Raw genomic sequence first — 22,473 nt, forward strand, 5'->3', positions numbered from 1 at the left:
TGAGTTTGTAACATAGGCAATCCTTCAGTATCATAAACTATTCCCATATTCACAGACACCGGCAAAATTATGGGCAACCTCTCTACAATTAAATTTCAGCTTCCCTCAGCAAATTATGACCCATCACACTTGGACCAGGTAGCTCACTACATTAAGTACTTACACTTTATCAAGTATGATCCCCTTTGTCATTTTTCACTCAGTTTCATAAACACTTCCTTCACTGACACTCTGCAGCATCATTTTCCTTCATAAAGACCAATGTAAAATATTAAGGTCAGTACTTCAGTCATGCCTATAGCTACCTTTTGGTCCCAAATTAGCCACATCTCCACTCTTATAATAAACAGAGTTTAGAATCTTTTAGATGACTTTTGAATACTTTTTTTTTACTATTCTTTTCTCCCTTCTCTGGTTCTCTTATTTCCTTTTTGTACCGAGTCAGCCTAGTTCTTGGGTGTGTTTTCAATCAATCTCTTCAGAAATCCAGGGACTATGAGAAAGAATTTGGACCAACTCCTTAAAGGTTACCCATTAATCACTGACAATTTTGATTGCCAAACTTCAATTACAATTCACTCATGTCAGATCTTCTTCCATTCTACTGAAAATAACTCTGCTCCCTTTTAGTATTTTACATTAGAAACATCAATTTCTTTTCCTAAAGCTATAATCTCATGGAAAGACTAGCATTGTTGCCAAAATCTCACCAACTAAACCCTCTCCACTTGACCTGACCTTATTTCACAAAACCAAATCCAGCAATACTTCCTCTTCTTTGCCTCCTCATAATGGTGAATCAAATTCTCCTGAACCCACTTCAATACTTCCTCTCCCTCACTACCCCTTGGGTTCTCCAAGTCTATTTTTGGTCAGTTGAAGTCCCCAGTTATTATCACTCTCTGGTTTTTACATTTCACTGCATATTTGTTCCTCACCATTTTTCCCCAATACTCAATGGTCCTTTGAATGCTTCCAATACTGTAATGGAGAGTATTTCTCAATACCCCCATACCTGTCCCAACATCCACACTACTGGCATCATAGCTCCATTAAACCTTCAAGTACCCAGTTCTATGCAGTTCAACCAGCACCAAGAACCCAAAGTTCTTCCTGCTGTACTCTTTCTCTCCAACCACATAGCCACCCGTACTATGCCATTTCTATGGTGTTTACTCCATAGAGATTTTGCAGAATGACTTCATAATGTCTGTAAAGCAGGACTAAATTCTTCAGGTGCTAAGTTCTGAGCTCTACCTCATCACAGCAAATCTTCAAAGAAAAATGATGACCTTGTCAGGAAAGAACTGGGTACAGGACAATCAATAAAAAAAAGGACGCTGGATCAACTATTGCAGTGTAATTCTTTTGTATTATAAAAATGGGGGTTGAGGAGAGATCTAAGCAACATTGCAACTGAACGATGGGCAGATCTGATTAACCTGGATAGAATATTTTAAAGAGATATAGCACGTAACAGGTCTTTCTGGCTCTACAAGCCTGCGCCACCCAGTTACACCCATGTAACAAATTATCCTGATCCATCTCTATGCTTTTAGAATGCAAGAAGAGGACTTGTTTGATGGAGGGAATCTCTCTTTTGTGCAACTTTCCAATTTAGCCTTTCCAATACCCACTTTTTTCGATACTTACAGATTAGAGATTTTTTAAGATCTCAATTACATACATTTCCTACAAGTCCAGATAAGAATACAATAGATACAATTTTTAATCTGAAACCCTTTGACAACCGTTCAATATCTTACATTTACGGTCTGCTGTTGGGATGAAAAAGGCCTCTTTAGATAAAATTAAAGGAGACTGGGAAAAGGATTTACAGATTTTCCTATCTGAAGAGAGCTGGAAGATTATTTTAAAATTGATTAATTCTTCATCATTATGTGATTGTCATTCTTTATTACAATTCAAAGTGGTACAGAAAGTTCATATGTCTAAAGACAAGCTCTCTCGTTTCTACACAGATATTTCCCCTTACTGTGATCGATGTACTAATGGAGTGGCCACACTAATTCATATGTTTTGGACACGTCCGAGCCTTGAAAAATTTTGGAAAGATTATTTCAAACTTCTTCTGTACTTTTCAATGTTATTTTTAAGCCCAATCCCTTGACTGCTATGTTTGGTATTGTTGAGGATAGTGCTACAAAATTGAAGCCATCTAATTTGCGGGTATTGGCCTTTATGTCTCTTATGGCCAGGAGGGCGATCTTGCTCAAGTGGAAGGAGGCCATCCCACCCACTCGTGTTCAATGGCTATCTGATGTTATGTTGTGCCTTGATCTAGAGAAGATTTGTTGTTCGATTTCTGATTCTAAACATGATTTTTTAATGTTATGGGGACCCTTTCTGAGTTATTTTCATAATCTTTGAACTGTTATTAAAGTATGGATCTGCCATTATTATTATTATATGGTAAGGTTTTTTTTCTTCTCTTTTTTTTAACCAACCAGCTCATTTTTGGTAGTGGGAGTAGATTTTTTAAATAAAATATAATTATTTTATTTCATAATTCAATTTTTTTTCTACATGACTGATTTGGAATATGGGATACTGTGATCATATTACTGTGATTTAAATGTAATGTAATTCGTATTACTTACTTGTATCCTTATGAATTTTGTATTTGTATTCATGCAATTTATAATATTAATAAAATATTGAAAGGGAAAGAATGCAAGAAGAAACCGGAACACCCTTATGGACGCACAAACTTCTTAGAGGCAGTGGTGGGAATTGAACCCAGGTCACTGGCATTGTGACAGAGTTGTGCCAACCATTACACTACTACGCTGCACCAAATGGGCAAGTTGCTTCCAGAATTAAAGTGAGATTAATGACATGGGAATAGAAGTTACAATAGGTCAAAAGTTAAAAGTTACACAACATTGTTAGAGTACAAAAGCATATCCAATGTTTGGAAATGGTGTACAATGTAAATATACTTCTCTATTAAGTGCTTAGCACATGCAACACAATAAATCTCTAATTCCACATGTTAAGCCACACGTGTATTTATTTTTGGATTTAAAACCTTCCACTACATTGTTGATGCCTGATCTGCTACAAAAAAAAATTAACCTCATGTCTTCTAAGTTCTGTTTCACCTAATGCCAGCCTGCAAAGACTTACTGAAAATTTTAAGTATTACAGCATTTGCATCATTAACCCATGTTAAATAAAAAGCAAAAAAACTGCAGATGTTGGATAAACTTCAAAAATCTGATTAGCTTTTCATTTGACTCTCTAATGAGAAGTCACTGATTGAAAAATTAACCAGTTTTTCTCTGCAAAGATGCAGCCTGACCTGCTGAATATCTCCAAATTATTTCCTACCATGAAGAACTTGCTTCTGTGATTATTGCAAGAATTACACCTTCCACTGGTAACTACATGCACTTAAGAGGCACATCCTACTCATTACATCTATAATATCCCGAACATAGTATAAATTGTCTAAAATTTATCACTCCAAAACCATTCTTGAGATTGTGGCTTTCTGTTCAAATTGCTAGTCAAGTTGGATGTAATACAACAGCAAGACTGAAAGTTTCTGCTGTTCTGGTATATGATCTTCTTTATGTATTAAGGCCACCTCTAACATCTTTGTTGCAAAAGGCAGTGGGGAAATATAAGAACCATCTGAAGGCAACAGTATGCAAATGGACTGTGTACATAGATACACAAACATGTATTATATTTCCTGCAATTCAACCTGGTCTCTAGTTGCCTTGGAGCAAGCTCAAAACCAGTGGCAGGTAGTGCACAATGGCCACCCCACTTTTAAAAGACTGCTCCAGGACAGTAGTGAAAGCACGTCAGTTTCAACCCACAAAATCACTTTCTATGATAACACAAGTACTCCATCAAAAGCTGCTTCCACTGACGTATCTCTTAAATTAATTTTCAAATGTTGGTTTCTCTATGAATTATACCAACAAGGTGAGTAAATCTCTTGCAATATCTTTTCTTCTGCCCACCCAAATGTCATCAGCATGAAGCACCCCAAAATATGTCACTCATTTGGAGGAGGAAATCAGGCAGAGGAAACACTTGACATTGATTTTCTCAAGATTCAAAGTCATGGTTCTAATAATTGACACCAATAGAAAATATATATAGAAAATATACTGGTTCCGATTTTGACCTTTTCCTTCCTTTTCTCCTACTTCTCAAATCTATAAAGAGACTTCTGATCTCTAACCACTATGTCATGGGCTGGATGAGCAGTAGTGTTTTTCAATTCCATTCGACACTGCCAAGACAAAATTACCTTGTTTGATTCTTGAGAGGGCTGACATGCTAGTAAACTTTCAGCAAATTGGCTCCCAATTTAACCTGCTTTTAAATATGGGGACCTCCTATGTCTACTTTGGCAACATTGTCCATATTCATCCACTAAAGACTTACTGATGCAGACCACTATCCCTGAAAAATCAACCCCAGATATGATTACTCTAGCAAAGCAGTTGTTCCATCCCCAAGTTCTGTCCTTCATAATTCTGCTGTACACAAATTATCCAACACCAAATCCTCCATTCCATCATACTTATCTTTGCTAGATATCATTGGAACTCAACATTACTAGTTTCAAAAACTTTGCTTCTTATACCAAACCATTTATGGTTCCTACATCCGTAATCTTTTCCATGTCCCTGTATTGATTTATCATTTGAATCATCTTTTAAAACACTTCCAACATTAAAACTACCTCACTCAATTCTAGATTCAAGAAGTGCTTTCATTCCAAATCCTTGATTTGTTGCCTCTCCCCACTTCCAAAGACTAAATGGAGCACTGGATACTACTGCTCCCATTCTAATGTTTGTCTCAATAAGATCTGCTAATATACAATGTCACTGAGTTGCTATTTAAAATTAAAAGTATTTTGTACAATGGCTTTGCCTGAAAAATATACCATGCCTTAATTTTATGCTTAAAAATGTAGGCAAAAGAAGAAAACAAGAGAACCATCGGCTGGAGAATAAAGCAGTTAACATCATTCCAAGTTCAGTCATTTATAATTATACTTAAGTTTCATATTACTTTTAAAAGGGAAACAAAAAAATTAAACAAATGAAAATTTGTCCCTCCAAAGATAGAGTTTGGTCTTGCTTACCAGTGATGGTCCCCGTCTCTTTTTGATTCACACTCATGGATTTATTTTCTGGCATTACTTGTCCAAAGGCATCTTGAAAAATTCCCTCCTGGAAGATTTCCCCACCATCCAAACAGATTGAATATATTGATGAAATGATTCGACGCTTGAGGAGGATTACGCATATTATCCCATACAATATTTAGTATTGCTGAGCGGATTTTCATTTGAAGTCTATTGGAGATCACATCTCATTCAATTAAGATGAAATTAAGGAAACTGTTAAAAGCTGGGCTGATGACTTGCAAAAAAAATCAAGAAGAGAGAGAATACTCATGATGTGCTGTTTTCAAATGCAACCTGCAGCAAAAACAAAAAAAGAAATTGCATTTAGCATGACTCCCTTGAAGTCTCCTGACATCAACATTGTTAGCAGTGAAGCTCATGAAGTTAACCTTTCAGGTGGACAATATCATGAGTATGCGTGACATCAGAATTACATTGCACAAAAGACCAAAGAAAATTGTTGCTTTTGTGGTGGAACTACAATTCCACCACAAAATTACATTTAGGAATAAATCTTAAAGTCTGTAAGATGGAAGAGGCCAAGCTAAGAAGAGGTTTTTGCCTTTACATTATAGTGCATGCAGACCTCAACTTCTGCTTTTATTTTGTAGTTGAAAAATGCACCTCAAGGAATAAAAGGTAACAAGAAACAGTGAAGACAAGCAATTGAACAGTAGCACCATGACAGCAGCTCATTAAGGTTTGTAAAGTAAATCATAAGTGGGAGCATTGTCTCGTTTGACTGGAGAGGCACTTAAGGGGAAGGGAAAAAATCTAGCCATTGTGGCCCATGTGGGCACCAATATAAAGGTGGGATTAGGAAAGTGGTGCCACTGAGAAAGTATGATGAGTAGGATCCAAACTAAAAAAGGATGATAGCCTCCAAAGATTTATCTAAACTGCAAACAAATTGGCAAAGTCAACATTTACAGGTCTCTACCTGAATGTATGCAGCATGCACAAAGAGATAAACAAATTGAACACACAAATGGGAGTGATTTGATCGCCTTCACAAAGCTGTCATTGCAAGATGACCATGGTTAAGATCCAGAAAAAAAAAATTAAGCTGCAGATGCTGGAAATCGTAAAAACAAAGTGGTGGAAACAGTCAGACGCTCTGGCGATATTAGTGGAAAGAAAAACAGTTAACACAACAAGTTTAAGACCCCTTCTCAGACAACACTTTTTACCTTTCCATGGATACTGATTGGGCCTGCCATTTGTTTTGAACATTCCCTATTTTATTCTGAGAACTAATTAACCTAGGACACTTAACACTTTGGTAAGAAAGAAAAATGAGGTGAAGTGGACTTGTCAGAGCAACAGATCACTGCAAAAGTGAGAAATAATCTTGTCTCAGCAGGTTAAGATGCAGAATCAATTTGAGGGAGTAAAGGAAAGGCAAGAGAATATTCATGGTATTTCTGTGTCTGACCAACATGTTATTGCATTTGTTACATTGATAGCTAGGAGGGCCATTTTGTTGAAGTGGAAGGATACATCAGCTCCCACTTTGTCACAACTGTTCTCTCAAGTGATGCTATGTCTTAGTTTGGAGAAAATTAGAAGTTGAACCTTCGAACCTTTATTTGATTTTGAGAAAAGATGGGGCTCATTTGCTCGTTATTATAATTTGAGCTAATTGATAGAATTTTTCCACAATCTAATTGTAAATTTTTTAGTATACTTTCTTTTCTTGCTGGCGGTTTGATGTTTATTTTTAGAAGCTTTTTGTGTGACGCATGACTCTGGGGTTGTACACCTAATGGGTTCTTTTTTTTCCTCACTTTTCTGCTTAGTAGGTTTTTTTGTTATCACAAAATTTTTTTTCAATCTTTAAGATAATGTCTTTTTTGAGACATTGTAAGTGTTGTTACTTCAATGTACTCATGTTTTTTTTGTATAACAACAATAAAAAGATTTGAAAAGAAAAAAAAAGAAAGGAAAAGCAAGAGAAGGAAGTCACTGGTGGTAGCCTTTATGCAATAATTACACAGGAACAAAGGCAGAGATAGCTAAAAAAGACTGGGAAATGAGTTTGAAAGATGCTTGATAAGCATTGCACACTATGATATATTTGTGGATATTTTGTATGGAGAAGTTTAGTTAAGACATTTCTGCCAATGATATTGGCTCTTACAGAAAGCCCCAACATCTGCTCATGCACATGCAAGTCCAAAAGCTTCTCAAAATGTACACCGAGGACGACTCCCTGCCAAATTTGCTTTGCAAAGCTAACTTAAGCTTTGATAGCACTTTGTGTACTAGACAACTATCAATAAGCCTTACACAGATGTAACTGGCACATGTGCAGGGATTAGCATTAATTTACAACTAAAATGTCAGATGTAAAACAAGGTTTACCTTGTCTCTCCAGAACATGCTTCCTCTGGTGTATCAGATGGCAATAGATAGGAAATTAGGTAGAGGCTATTTTTCAACAATCACTTTTAGAATAAAGTATCTATTTAAATAATTTCTATGAGGCAGTACAAATAAGAATCATAATTCTAGCAGGTTTCAGTGAATACGGGACTATTTTCCCAGAAAAAAATGCCATTAGCCGAGGGTAGATTTACAATACAAGCTGTGTGTGTAAATTCAATGTCAGACACTTAGCAGCAGCTGATGGACGAGTTAGTCAATTACCTCTATTTTAAAGATGTTAAATGAGTTTTTAATTTCATATAAAAAAGGAGTCTTAAACTCTGTTTGTATTGTAGTTAAGCAGATGGGCCATGGCAGCAGCTGCAAGTTCCTTTTTCTCAGTTCCCTGAACTACCTACATCACAGCAATATTATAGCACACTGGGAACTGATCAAGAGTAAATGATTATTTTTTTATTTAAATTATTTCAGTGAAGGTCTAAGAGCATGATCCAGTCTACTTCCTGTCCTCTTGGCATTTCTCCCTGACTTGTGGAGCAGGATAGATGCTATTTATAATATCTGTAATTAAAAGCAAAAAAGGAACAGAAGATGCTTAGTCAATGATTCATCACCATGTTTCACAAATCACACAGATAATGAAACCTTCTCCGTGAAACTTGGTGCACTTTTCACATTAATAGTAAATATTCTGCCACACACTCGAGATTTGCAGAGAGGTGTATTATTTTTGCAGAAAGGTACCAAGCTACAATAAATAAATTTGAATAAGTTAATATTATGCGAGTTTACCATTAATGATTTCACATTTATTTCACTGGAAGTTAATGCATTTGTTGACTTAACTTTCTCCCATAACCAAGGATTCCATAACCACCCAATTTCGAACACAAACCAAATCTAAACACTTCAAACAAAACAAAAATAAAAAATGAAAAATTCTAAGTCTCCAGTGGTTTGTAATGAAAACAATGATAAAATTTGAAAATGAAACTTGACAGCACTGTAAACACCAGAGAAAGCACTTCAAGAGGAGTGACAAATAGATGCACTGACATACAAGAGAAAATTTTACACAGAAAAGTAAGACAGAGAAATACGAATAAAGATAATACAAGGCAAATGGCACAACTTTAAAAAGGAACACTAGAAGTTTAAGCACCCCAACCATTGCAGATGGCAGGACAACAGCATATAGGATCCTGAATAGAAAGATAGAATAAAAAGACAAGATGTCATGCTAAACCTAAATAAAACATGAAGAAAAATAGGCAGTTACAGCATTATACATTTATTTTAAACTGTCTTAAAAGATAGGACACCGAACATGTCATTGACCAAAAAAGTTGCATGTAACAGAATATCATAACCATGAAATGCATTGTTACTCATATCTGAAAATTTAAATATTAAAATAAATAGCTATTTCTAGTGCAGAGGATAGCCTTACAAAATAAGACTTCAGCCATACCTGAATACAGCAAATGAAACAGCGTTCCACACGGACCAAGATAACAAAACATATTCCCAGGAAGCTTTCATTAAACTGCAGCATACTCAGTTCAAAGTTAAACCCTTGTACACACTCGTCCTCGGCCACATTACCCAGGGTAACACTCAAGTGCAATATCCAAACTCAAGGTTCTGCGTCCTTTCTACGGTGGAATTAAAAGAACAGAAATGGGGAAGCCTTCCTTGCTCCCTTGATAAACATTCAATTTTCGAATTAACGTCGTTGAAATTTTATTTAACTCATTTCCTTTAACAAGAATGTGCTTCAATGTGCTTTTTAAGATATCCTGAGAAAGTGAAAAATTGCACAAATGCAAGTTTTACACTTCTGTATTTAGCTATGAACCTGCAGCAGCAACTGATCTAACTGGTGGTCATATTAAAAGCATGCAACATCTCCCACTTATCATGTATTAGACAGCTTGGAGATAGGAATAACTGCTGAAGTTAATGGCTAACTCAGTTAATTAACTATATTGTATCACATTTGAAAATTGATTTCAAAATATTACACATGGTTGATCAGCTATTCTTCGGTTGCAAAAGAACGCAAGTAAAATGCTATTGCAGAATGCCTGCCCAGCATGTGAATGCTGTGCTCAGATGCACTGTTCAGTAGATCAATTGCCCACAATCAGGCACTCATACTCCGCTGTCATTAAATTTTGCTCATTTTCAATTGGAATAAAGTCAGATGAACTCCCAGGTGTTCTGACTGACTAAAACTGAGACACACGGAAGCTATAATTGGGAAATTAATTCTGTCTTCATTCACACAGCAAACCTCCAGGAAAAGGGGAGTGCAGGAGAATCCAAGAGAATCTCACTCTCCTGATACAATGTTTTACACTTCTTCAACACAAAGAAAACAATAAACAATTAACTACACTTTCAATTGCTATGATCACCTACTTAGCTTTAACATTTGGAATATAGTCAGGCACATTTACGGAATTACCCACAAAATCATTCAGAATGCTCCTGAACCAGAGCCCAGAGAGTTCCGTAAGGGCTAGATCAATGTCTTTCAAGTCTGGTGACCCAGGAAGGTGCAAAGGGCCCAGGTACGAATTCCGGAAAGCGACTTCACATACGTAGTGGCAATTCCAGACCAAACTTGAAACAAAGAAGGATGTGCAGTAACTGTGGTAAGGGTTGAATGCCATCACCTCGTACAAAGCAAAACCAAAAGGCATAAATGACAATAATACCTTATTTAAGTTTGCTAGCAGCTCCACTGTTCTTGCTCGAATCAAAGGTGGTGATGAACGTGCATACAAAGAGTTGAAATCTGGCTGCAAGGTGCCACAACAAGAACCTTTTACTCAATGTCAGCAAAACCAAAGAGCTAATTATTAACTATAGGAGGAGTAAACTGAAAGTCTATGAACCAGGCCTCACCGGGGATCAAAGGCGGAGAGAGTCGGCAACTATAAAAATTCCTGCGTGTTATCATTTCAGAGGATCTATCCTGAGTCCAAGGTGTAAATGTCATTACAAAGAAGGTGTGGCAGTATCCCTACTTTATTAGAAGTTTGTGTAGATTCAGCATGTCTTCTAAAACTTTGACAAACTTCTGTAGATGCACAGTGGGGAGTATACTGACTAGTTGCATCATAGCCTGGTATGGAAACACCACTGCCCTTGAAGGGAAAAGCCTACAAAAAGTAGCGGAGACAGCCTAGTCCATCATGGGTAAAAGCCGTCCCCACCACTGAGCGCATCTACAAGAAGCGAAGGAGTGTTATCTCAGGAAAGCAGCATTCATCATCAAGGCCACCCACCATCCAAGCCATGCTCTCTTCTCACTGCTGCCATCAGGAAGATGGTACAGGAGCCTAAGTCCACACCACCAAGTTTAGAACAGTTATTACTCCTGAACCATCAGGGTCTTGAACCGGAGAGGAAAATTTCACTCAACCCAACACTGAACTTGGCCGGCTGGTGGCGTAGTGGCATCAGCGCCGGACTTCGGAGCAAAGGCTCCCGAGTTCGAACCCGGCCGGCTCCCCTGGCACGCTTTCCATCCGCGCTGGGTTGCGCGTCGAGCTAGCAACTTGACCTCGTAAAAAAAAAATTACCTGCTACAGAAACATCGACAGCAAAAAGTTGATGGCCTATACTGTCTCATGAGTTTAAAGGCAATTTCTTCTTCTTTCAACACTGAACTGATTCCACAAGGTCTAAACTCACTGAAAATGAGTCTATTGCTCAGCTTTAATATTTATTGCTTACTTATTTATTATTTTTTCTGGTTTTGTATTTGTACAGTTTGTTGTCTTTTGCACTTTGGTTGCTTGTCCATATTTGTGAGCGGCTTTTCATTGATTCTATTGAATTTCTTTGTACTTACTGTGAATGCCCACAAGAAAATGAATCTCAGGGTAGTATAATAATAAAGTTACTTTGAACCTTGAATAAAGGTTTCACTCCCAGATGAGCTCATTGCCTTTATGTGCGCTTTGACGGACAAAACAAGAGGTACCTTCATGAGCTCCCAATGACCGTGTGAATACAGTCTCTGAGGTCGGCACAAGAATTTATCCTTCAGGAGGGTGAACCGCGGAAACATCTGACCCAGATGGTGTATCTGACCGAGTACTGAAGATCTGTGCTAGTTAACTGGCTGGAGTGTTTACCTTATCCTCTTGCTTTAGCAGTCCAAGGCACCAACAGCTTCAAGCAGGCTCCAAACATACCCAAGGATAACATGGTAACCTAACTGAATGACTATCATCCATTGTGATGAAGTCTTTTGAGAGGTTAACCATGAAGCATATTAACTCCTGCCTGAGGAGTGACTTGGATCCACTCCAATTTGCCCACCAAAACAACAGATCAACAGCAGATGCTATTTCATTGGTTCTTCGCTCAGCTCTGGAACATCTGGACAGTGAAGATGCATACACCAGAATGCTCTTCATTCACTACATCACAGCATTTAACACCATCATCCCCACAAGAGAGAGTAACTTTAAATTCCTGGGCAATATCATAAAGGATCTGTCCTGTGACCAGCACATAAAAGCCATTTCAAAGAAAGCACAGCAGCACCTCTATTTTCTTAAACATTTGCACAAAATTGACAAGTCATCTAAAACTTCGACTTCTATAAAACTTCTACAGATGCAGTGTAGAGTATCCTGATTAGTTGCATGACAGCCTGGTATGAAAACACCAGGGCACAAGGATGAAGAAGCCGACAAAAAGTGATAGTTGCAGCCCATTTCATCCCAGAAAGAGCCCTCCCCACCATTGTGCACATCTACAAAGAGTGGTGCCACAGGAAAGCACCATCAAGGAACCCCACCATCCAAGCCATACTCTCTTCTCACTGCTACTGTCTAGAAGGTAGAAGAGTTATTGGTCCCATACCACCTAGCTCAGGAACAGTTATTACCCTTCAACCATTAGGATCCTGAATCAGTGTGGACACCTTCACTCACAACACTGAACTGATCATTAAACACAACCTATGGAGTTATTTTCAAGGACTCTACTACTCAAGCTCTCGATATTATTTATCTATTTGGAGTTTGTCTTCTTTTGCACTTTGGTTACTTATCAGTCTTTGTATGTAGTCTTTCAGTGATTCTGGTGTACGTCTTTGTTCTACTGTGAATGCCTGCAAGAAAATGAATCTCAAGGTAGTATTTGGTGATATATACATATTTTGCATACCAGAGTGAGATAGGTCAGCAGGTTGAGTGGCGTTGCAACAACAACCTTACACTCAGTAAGACCAAGGAATTGATCATGGACTTCAGGAAGGGGAAGTTGAGGGAACATGCACCAGTCCTATCAAAGGATCAGCAGTGGAAAGGGTGAGCAGTTTCAAGTTTCTGGATGTCAACATCTCTGAAGATCTATCCTGGGCCCAACGTTTGGATGCAATTACAACAAAGACATGACAGCGACTATATTTCATCAGGAGTTTGTTGAGACTTGGCATGTCACCAAAGACACATTTCTACCGATGTACCATGGACAGCATTCTAACTGGTCGCATCACTGCCTGGTACAGAGGGGCCACTGCACAGGATCCAAAAAGGCTACAGAAAGATGTAAACTTAGCCACTCCATCATGGGCACTAGCCTCCCTAGCAACAAGAAAAACTTCAAAAGGCAATGCCTCAACAAGGCAGCATTAATCTCTAAGGACCCCATCACCCAGGATATGCCCTTTTCTCACTGCTACCATCGAGGAGGAGATACAGGAACCTGAAGACACACACTCAACATTTCAGGAACAGCTATTTCCCCTCCGCCATCATCAGATCTCTGAATGGACAATGAACCCATGAACATTACCTCAATATTTTTTGCTCTCTTTTGGCCCTACTTAATTATTTTTCAAAATACGTACTCATTGTGGGGTGGGGGGGGGAGAACCTGGTGTTGGGATACCATTAGACATGGTGGAAGTTACAGAGAATTATGTGCTGGATGCATAGGTTAGTGGGGTGGTAGGTGAGCATCTGCTTTATTTTCTCACCTTCTCAGTTCTGTAAATGGTCTCCAACCTGACTTATTAATTCTGTTTCTGTTTCCACGGGCGTTGCCTGTCCTGGTGAGCATTTTCTATATTTTCTATTTTCATCCCAGATTGCCAGCATCTGCAGTTATATCAATTTATCCCCTTGAACTGATCTATTCTCCTAGATTTCTTTGCCTCATACTCAATTTTATGATCTTATGATACAAAAAGGTACAAAAAACTATTCATTCTGCTGCTCATGTTGATTGATCACAAACACACTTAAATTTGTGCTCAGTTTCTTTGGGTTTAAGAGAAATGCGATGCAGCTTTCCTGGATAAAAATGCATATACCAAAGCAAAGCAAGTGATCTGTTTATTGATTATGCACAATGACCCAAATGACCAAATTAAACAAAACAATTCCTGCCTCAACCTGTAAATTCCATCAAGTATCAACAACATGCCTACAAAAGCAACATAGTCAATTTACCGCAAGCATTCTTCTTCAGACATTCATTTCATTCAAACATGACTGCCCTTTCACCAAGGACAAAGACATTAATTTGGTAGATCAAGTTACTACATTAAAAGAATATGCATCATGTGTTCAATTCAATACTACACAACCAAATTAAGTGCAAATTCCCTGGCATCCAGTTTAGCAGTGAACGGACTCCAAAACTGATGTGTGCAATAAGAAAATTAATAAATGTACCACTGGAAAATTTAAGTGTATGGAATGGGAAAAGAATATTTTAACAAAAGTGTACCTCACCAATCATAGTATTAAAAGTAGTGGCCAAGGATTTATGATTATATTAAAGCACTTTGTTAGGTAAAATTAGCAGGGAAAGGATCCAGAGAACACCTAAAAAAAAATCCACACAGGCCTCAGGTCCAGCACTAGCAGAGAATCAAGTGACAAAACTCATTGTGTAAAATGACAATGAAACAGGAAAACAAAATGATTTTACACACAACATGAAGGAGCAGAGTGCAAATTATAAGTGATTGCAAGGAACAAATCTCATCTGTTAAAGCACTTTATGTCAAAAGTTCAGTCAGTAGAATTATTTATCTTCAGTTTAACAGAAAATGTTATTGTATTGAGAACTTTAATAATTGACTGTAACTGAAGTGAAGTGAACTGTGACAGAGTGCAATGTCTTAGGATCAAGATTCCCTCTTAATATAGAGTACACTTCAATGTACAGAAAGATCATAGGTCTGATGGTTAGCCTCACCAACAATGACGATTAGACACTGTACAGAGAGGAGGTAAAGCAGCTGGTAAAATGGTGTGAGCACAACAACTTGAGTACCAACATTGGCAAAACCAAAGAGATGATTGTGGATCTTCGGAAAGTACAGGCTGACCACTCTGCACTGCACACACATGGCTCCTCCGTGGAGAGAGTTAGGAGCACCGTTTCTGGAAGTGCACATAGCAGATGATCTCGCCTGGTCTCTTAACATCACCTCTTGGTCAAAAAAGCGCAGGAGTGTCTCCACGTCCTGGGGATATTGAGACGAGTGAGGCTCCCCCCCACACCCAACCCCCATTTGAACCAATCTTTACAGGAGCACCATCGAGTGTCCTGACTAGTTGCAACACCGCTTGACACGAGGATTGCCAGGCGTCTGCTGAGAGGATCATCAGGTCGACCTTCCACCCATTACAGATATTTATCAGGAGTGCTGCACACACAAGGCCCTTAGCACTGTCAGTGATACTTCCCATCCATCCAACAATCTTTTTGACCTCCTACCATCAGGCAGGAGGTACCGTAGCATTAGGACAAGAACTGTTAGGATGGGAAACAGCTTCTTCCCACAAAAGACCACTGAACTCCCTGCCACCACTCAGGTCTCATAACGTATGAAGAGCCAGTAGCATTATACTACTTACTTTCTAAAAGCACCTTATTTGTATATTGTAATGCACCTCATTATTTGTTAATTTATTTGTAGCAATATTACTTTATGTGCTGTGTGTGAGTTATATGTACTGTGTTGAACATCTTGGTGTCATTTGGTGCTATACATGTGTATGATTGAATGGCAATAAACTTGAACTTGATACATGTTGAAATAAATGATGGATATATATCTCAATAGCATCTGCCTCCTCAACAGCAAAGACCTGGATTTTTCTGGTGCCTTTAATATATAACATCCTTTGCAGGAGTGCAATCGAACAATATGAAAATGCCAAGCCAAAGTTTTTCCTTTGTTCTTGTCCTAATGTTATGGTACCTCCTGCGAATGGCTGGGGGTCAAAGTGACAAAGGGTCACCAAAAGCTTGATTAATAAGGAACATTTTTAAAGGGACAAGTAGGGAAACAAAGAAATGCCATTAATTGTGAGAAAAAATGGCAGTGGAGATAGGGGAATCAAACAAAGATAAAGTGTTAGGGAAGGGAAAACTGATGAAAAAATAAATATAAATCATTAATCTGTGGGGAAACCAACTGACATCAATGAACAAAATGACAGATGAGTATGGAAGTTAAAGTTCAGAGTTCAAAGTAAAATTTATCAGAGTACATACCTGTCACCACATACAACCCTGAGATTCTTTTTCTGCGGGCATACTTAGCAAATCTATAGAACATAAACAGGATCAATGGGCAACTAACTGTGCAAATGCGATTACAAGAAACAAGCATGAAATAACAAGATAAAGAGACCCTATCTACTCCTCAACTTTCTTTCTCCAGTCCTACCGAGGGGTTTTGGACCGAAACATCAACTGTACTTTTTTCCGTAGATGCTGCCTGGCCTGCTGAGTTCCTCCAGCATTTGTGTGTGTTCCTCAGACTTCCAGCATCTGCAGATTTTCTCTTGTTTGTCGAATGAGTGCAATTACCCCCTTTTGTTCAAGGGCCTGGCGATTGAGGGGTAGTAACTGTTTTTGAACTTGGTCCTGAGGCTCCTGTATCTTCTACCTGACGGCAGAAGTGAGAAAACAGCATGCCCTGGGTGGTGAGGATCTTCGATGATGGATGCTGCTTTTTATGTAGATGTGCTCAATGGTTGGGAGGGTTTTAACCATGATGTACTGGGCCGAATCCACTACCTTTGTAGGATTTTCCACTCAAAGGCAATGGTGTTCCCATGCCAGGCTGTAATGCAGCCAATCAGCACACTTTCCACCAACATCTATAGACGTTTGCCAAGGTTTTTACGACATATCAAAACTCCACAGACTTCTGAGGAAATAGAGGTGCAGTTGTGCTTCCTTTCCAATTATATTTATATGACGTGTCCAGGACAAGTCCTCTGAGATAGTGACATCCAGGAATTTGAAGTTACTGATCTTTTCCACCTCTGATCCACTGGTGATTACTGGCTCATGTATCTCTGGTTTCCCTCTCCTGAAGTCCACAAACTGTTCCTTGGTCTTGGCTCGATACATTTGTTAAGAATGAGGGTGGCGGTGCGGAGATATGTCTCCACCAAAGGAGGTGTAAGGCCCTCCTTCCATCTGCTAGCCTGCAAGGTGTAGTACTTGCTAAGCTCCCTGATCAGGATCACGTGAAGCCACGGAAGCAGATAGTAGATGGTCATATGAGCTGCTGGTGCATATCACAAGTCCATTATGTGACCACTATCGCCAGGCAGACAATCTCTGAAGAGTATTGATAATGGCGGGGTCACTCATCTTGTAAAGACACTGCCTAGAAGGCGGCAATAACAAACTACCTCTGTAGAAAAATTTGCCAAGAACAATCATGGTCATAGAAAGACCATGATCACCCACATCATATGACATGGCACATAATGAACAAATGAACGATGAAGAATGAGAGCAGTGTATGATGAAGGGAAAAAAAAGGAAGAGTGAAGATAAAAGAAAAAAAAATCAAAAATTAAACTTCAAATCTCTCCTGTCATTACTGTGCCTTGGCTGAGCTCAACAATGTGACAGCCTTCAAGTGGTACTGTAATTCCACAAGCTTCACTGTCCAAATTGAATGACATATTCCAGACAAAGTGGCGTTTAATTATAACTCCCATTTCCCACATTGAAAGTATGGTTCTTCATTATCTGAAACAATACAAATCCAAAGAAAAACTCCTTTCTGATACAAGTACTACCATTTTAAAGGACATCACCAACAATACTGTTCCCAGGTTGAGCACTGTCAAATCTGTTCATCACTCTACCTTTATTGCAGATAATTTCTGTCCTAATATACACATCCAAGGGTTTTTTTTTCAGGTGCTTGCCTAATATTATAATCTGAGAAAACATGAATCCATTTCTCACATCATTGACAATTCTGTGTGAACACAAGTTGGAATTCTTCCCATGAGATCAAACATTCATAGTAAGAATGTTCAGATAAGAATGTTCTGATAAGACTACACAACAGCAACATCAATTACTCCATTCAGACTTACATCACAGACTATAAATTCATCAGCATGCCAAGTTATGTATCGTATCAATAAGATTGTAACGTGCTTGAATACATTCCAAGAGATTTCAACACATACCTTAACGCATTTACCAGTCGCGCTACACATCCATCCTCATCTCTCACCGACTAGAGAACAAGATCAACTAGGTAATTGCAGACTGTCAAATGGGTCCCTTTCCCCTGTTCCAATATTACGGTCAACAAAAACAAGTGATGAAATAAGCCTCTTTTTACAAAACTTTAAAACTTCATCACGGTCTCCATTACATCACATTGGCTGCTCAAAGCTAAGACCTAGGATTAACATGTAATTGCCAAAGAAATCTCATGGTAAGACATGACATGCATAAAACCTCCAAGTAATACAGCCACCTTCAGGTTCAGAATAATTTCCAATTTGCTGTACATTAGATTTTCTGTACATTTCTGTATTTAAGAATTTACACATATACTGTACATCAACAGGAAATGGAAAAATCACATCCTTCCAGTGTATATAGAATGAGCAAACTAAAAATACACCAGTAAAAGAATAGAACAATCCAGTGATATCTTTGATAGGATTTAATTACTGACACAATTTAGATTCCTCATCCAGGGAAGGTGGGCAGTGCAGAAGTTGGTGCTGAGGGGAAGCAGAGAGTGGAGCGCGAAATGAGGGGTCAGAAGGTGACCAGTGGAGTGAGGGCGGGAGAGGATGACCAATTAGAAAATGAGTTGCGGACGTTGAGAGGATTGGAAGTGTGTCAGGGAGGGGGAGCGAATTAGTTGAGTGGGGGGCGGTAGAGAAGTCTGGGCTGTGCGTGGCTATCGGGGTGCGGGTGTGGTAATAGGATACCAGTAAAAGCCTGGACAGCGAGGAAGAGAGTTCCAGCATGCATCCTAGAACAAAATGAGCTTACCTGGAGTTTTCATTAGGGATGATAATAAAGGTCAACAGCTGGGGAGGGGGAAATAACAGAGGAGCAGCAGTGGGGTGGGGTGGGGTGGGCGGAAGCACCAGTGAGTCAGTGGTCAGTGACACTGGAGGGGCGGGCAGTGACAAAGCGACACCGGGTGACCGTGCCGACCTCGCTCAATGCCGCCCATAAGCCGTCCCTCATCCCTTCCTGCAACTCACTACACTCACCATCCAACTCTGTCCTCCAACCAGTCCGTTCCTCGGTCTCGGTCGCTAGTCAGATCCCGCCACGGGCAGCGAAGGACTTTCAAAGGAAGACGGGGCCTTAGCAACCAGCGCAGATGCCAGTTCTATCGCTCTCAGCGTCATCGACTTCCGACCATATGCTTCGCCGCTCGACTGCTGACGTCATCATACAGTGACGGACGAACCCATTTTTTTTCTCTCGTGTTTGGGACCCCTTCGGTGTTGGCGAGCAGTGATCGCCGAGGCCTACAAGATGCCTCTCATCAGCCAATTAGTTACGGCAGTTCATCGGCATTTGCTAAAGTATCTGTTCCTTTCAAGAGAGAAAGAACTTAACAAAAGTCTCTCCTTCCTGCAGGTTGGGTTCAACTGATGAGCAAGCACTTCATTCTCTTTAGTCCACTGATCACAAAAATATCAGAGTCAAGTAGCACAGTAACGGGCCCTTCAGCCTGTTCGCTTTCGTGCAGATCAATGGGTATCCATTGATACTAATCCCATTTTCTGGCAGTCAGAATGGAACCTGGAACAAAAACAGAAAATGCTGGAAACGCTCAGCCGCAGCTGTAAGAGAAACAGTTGTTTCAGATCGAAGATCCTAAAACAAAATTTTAACCCTCTATACCTTGGTGATTCAAGTGCTATTTCATAAATGTTGTGCGAGGCCCTGCTTCCACCACCCTGTCAGACAATGCATTATAGATTTTAGCTACTCTGGGTGAAGATCCTTAGATTCAAAATCAGATTAGTTCATTATATATATTTCAGTCCTGACGAAGGGTCTCGGCCTGAAACGTCGACTGCGCCTCTTCCTATAGATGCTGCGTTCACCAGCAACTTTGATGTGTGTTGCTAGTTCATTATCATATATGCAATGAAATTCCCTGCTCACTTGAAGCTCACATAGTAATAAAAACAAGAATAATATGGTGGTGAGTGCAAACAGAATGATGTGAAGATTGTAATGCAAATTAAAGTAGTACAAAAAGAAAGGCTAAAGTGACAATAACAAAATAACTGAGAGGAGGAAGTCTGTACAAAGCAGCATCATGTAAAGGGGATGTGAAAGAAGTCTTATAGCAGTGAGGAATGCTGTTCTTAAATCTGGTCATCTGGGATTTCAAGCTCCAGTATGTTCTCCCAGAAGGTAGAAGAAAAGAAATGAGGAGGCATCCTTTATGATACTATTAACCGTTCTGCAGCAATCCACCATGAAGATGGGCTGGGCAGTGTTTACCACTCTGCAGATTCCATCTGTCCAGATCAGAACAGTTGCCATGTTAAGATGCAGTCAGTCGGGATACTTTCTATAATGCATCTATAGATGGTAGAGAGAATCTTCATGGACAAATCCTCCTGAATCTATCAGATACCTAAGAAAGTAAATATGCTGTTGTACTTTCTTATATCACCACATCAGACTGGAGGGACTCGGTGATATTGTTGGTGATGTGAATACCAAAGAAACGGAAGCCGTCAACCATCTCAACATTAGCTCTATTGAGGAAAGCATTATCTTCACTGCTTGCTTCTTTAAGTCAACAACCAACTCTTTTGTCTTGTTGACAGTAATGTTCTGACATTAAGACACAAGGTTTGTGATTTCCTTTCTGTACTCTGATTGTTATTAATCTGGCGTATACCGTTCAAGAAAATATATACCTTCTGGTTTTGTATACTCCTGCTGTGGAAAAGAGTTTGTGATTACTGTAATCCAATTTCTGACTATTCAGAATCCCCATGGTTGAGCATTTTATTAGTCCAGGTTTTGTACTGGGGGTCCAGAGTGCAAGCAGAGTACACAGGCAGAGACAGGGGTTCAAAGTGAGGGCTGGGTACATAGAGGGAATTGGGTGTGTAGTTGGAGTGTGAGTACGTTTGTGACTAGAGCCAAGTGACTGATCAAAATGGGACTGAGCACTTAGGATGGTATTGAGGATCTCAGGATCTTGTTTTCGAAGAACACAGAATCTCCGTGTAAATGTCATAAGTACCAGACTCCATATCAAACAACCCACCTGCCTGCCTCGTCAGGCAATTCCTACCCCTTCCATGGAAGACTGCAGATCCCACATTGGCTCAATCAATCATCTCAGAACCCACAAAACCAGAGTGGAATCAAGACATCCTCAATCGAGAGGGACTGCCGAAGAAGAAGAAAAGGAGATACTTGTACTGTTAACAATAACTCATATGCAGGGAATGGGGACAGTTGGTTCAGTCCCTCATCTGATCTGTGCCAGGGAGCAGATCCAGGCAGAGACTCCATCTGAACTATAAAGAGGGATTTGAACACAGACAGTTGTTATTCGATTACTTCTGTGCGCCACCTGCTGGTTGACTTGGGATATTCATCAACAATGAAAAACGTAGAACATAGAAATTTCCAGCACATCACAGGCCCATTCGCCCACAACGTTGTGCCGACCATGTAAACTACTCTAGAAACTGCCTAGAATTTCCCTAGCGCATAGCTCTCTATTTTTCTAAGCTCCATGTACCTAACCAAGAGGCTGTTAAAAGACCCTATTGTATCTGCTTCCACCACTGCCGCTGGCAGTGCATTACATAGAAACATAGAAAATAGGTGCAGGAGTAGGCCATTCGGCCCTTTGAGCCTGCACCGCTATTTATTATGATCATGGCTGATCATCCAACTCAGAACCCCGCCCCAGCCTTCCCTCCATACCCCCTGACCCCTGTAGCCACAAGGGCCATATCTAACTTCCTTTTAAACATAGCTAATGAACTGGCCTCAACAGTTTGCTGTGGCAGAGAATTCCACAGATTCACCACTCTCTGTGTGAAGAAGTTTTTCCTAATCTCGGTCCTAAAAGGCTTCCCCTCTATCCTCAAACTGTGACCCCTCGTTCTGGACCTCCCCAACATCGGGAACAATCTTCCCGCATCTAGCCTGTCCAATCCCTTTAGGATCTTATACGTTTCAATCAGATCCCCCCTCAATCTTCTAAATTCCAACGAGTACAAGCCCAGTTCATCCAGTCTTTCTTCATATGAAAGACCTGCCATCCCAGGAATCAATCTGGTGAACCTTCTTTGTACTCCCTCTATGGCAAAGATGTCTTTCCTCAGATTAGGGGACCAAAACTGCACACAATACTCCAGGTGTGGTCTCACCAAGGCCTTGTACAACTGCAGTAGTACCTCCCTGCTCCTGTACTCGAATCCTCTCGCTATAAATGCCAGCATACCGTTCGCTTTTTTCACCGCCTGCTGTACCTGCATGCCCACTTTCAATGACTGGTGTATAATGACACCCAGGTCTCGTTGCACCTCCCCTTTTCCTAATCGGCCACCATTCAGATAATAATCTGT

The 22,473-nt window shown here is 39.7% G+C and overlaps 1 protein-coding gene across 6 annotated transcripts in view; it reads right to left on the reverse strand.

Moving 5' to 3' along the window:
- The window catches only part of LOC134348378 (trafficking kinesin-binding protein 2-like), a 106,933-nt gene extending 87,644 nt beyond the window's left edge, over positions 1–19,289 (reverse strand). The window contains exons 1-3 of one of the 6 annotated variants that reach the window (XM_063051650.1): positions 10,294–10,367; positions 9,042–9,225; positions 5,138–5,476 (exon numbers count right to left, since the gene is read on the reverse strand). In XM_063051650.1, the coding sequence (XP_062907720.1) occupies positions 5,138–5,192 (55 nt within the window). In that variant the 5' untranslated portion in view covers positions 5,193–5,476; positions 9,042–9,225; positions 10,294–10,367. Of the gene's footprint in view, positions 1–5,137; positions 5,477–9,041; positions 9,226–10,044; positions 10,112–10,293; positions 10,418–18,892; positions 18,980–19,119 lie in introns of those variants that run through there. The other 5 variants (XM_063051649.1, XM_063051647.1, XM_063051651.1 and 2 more) reach the window with 5 other exon arrangements.
- Positions 19,290–22,473: the final 3,184 nt, after the last annotated feature.

Source organism: Mobula hypostoma, chromosome 6, assembly GCF_963921235.1.
Source record: "Mobula hypostoma chromosome 6, sMobHyp1.1, whole genome shotgun sequence".
NCBI lineage: Eukaryota > Metazoa > Chordata > Chondrichthyes > Myliobatiformes > Myliobatidae > Mobula > Mobula hypostoma.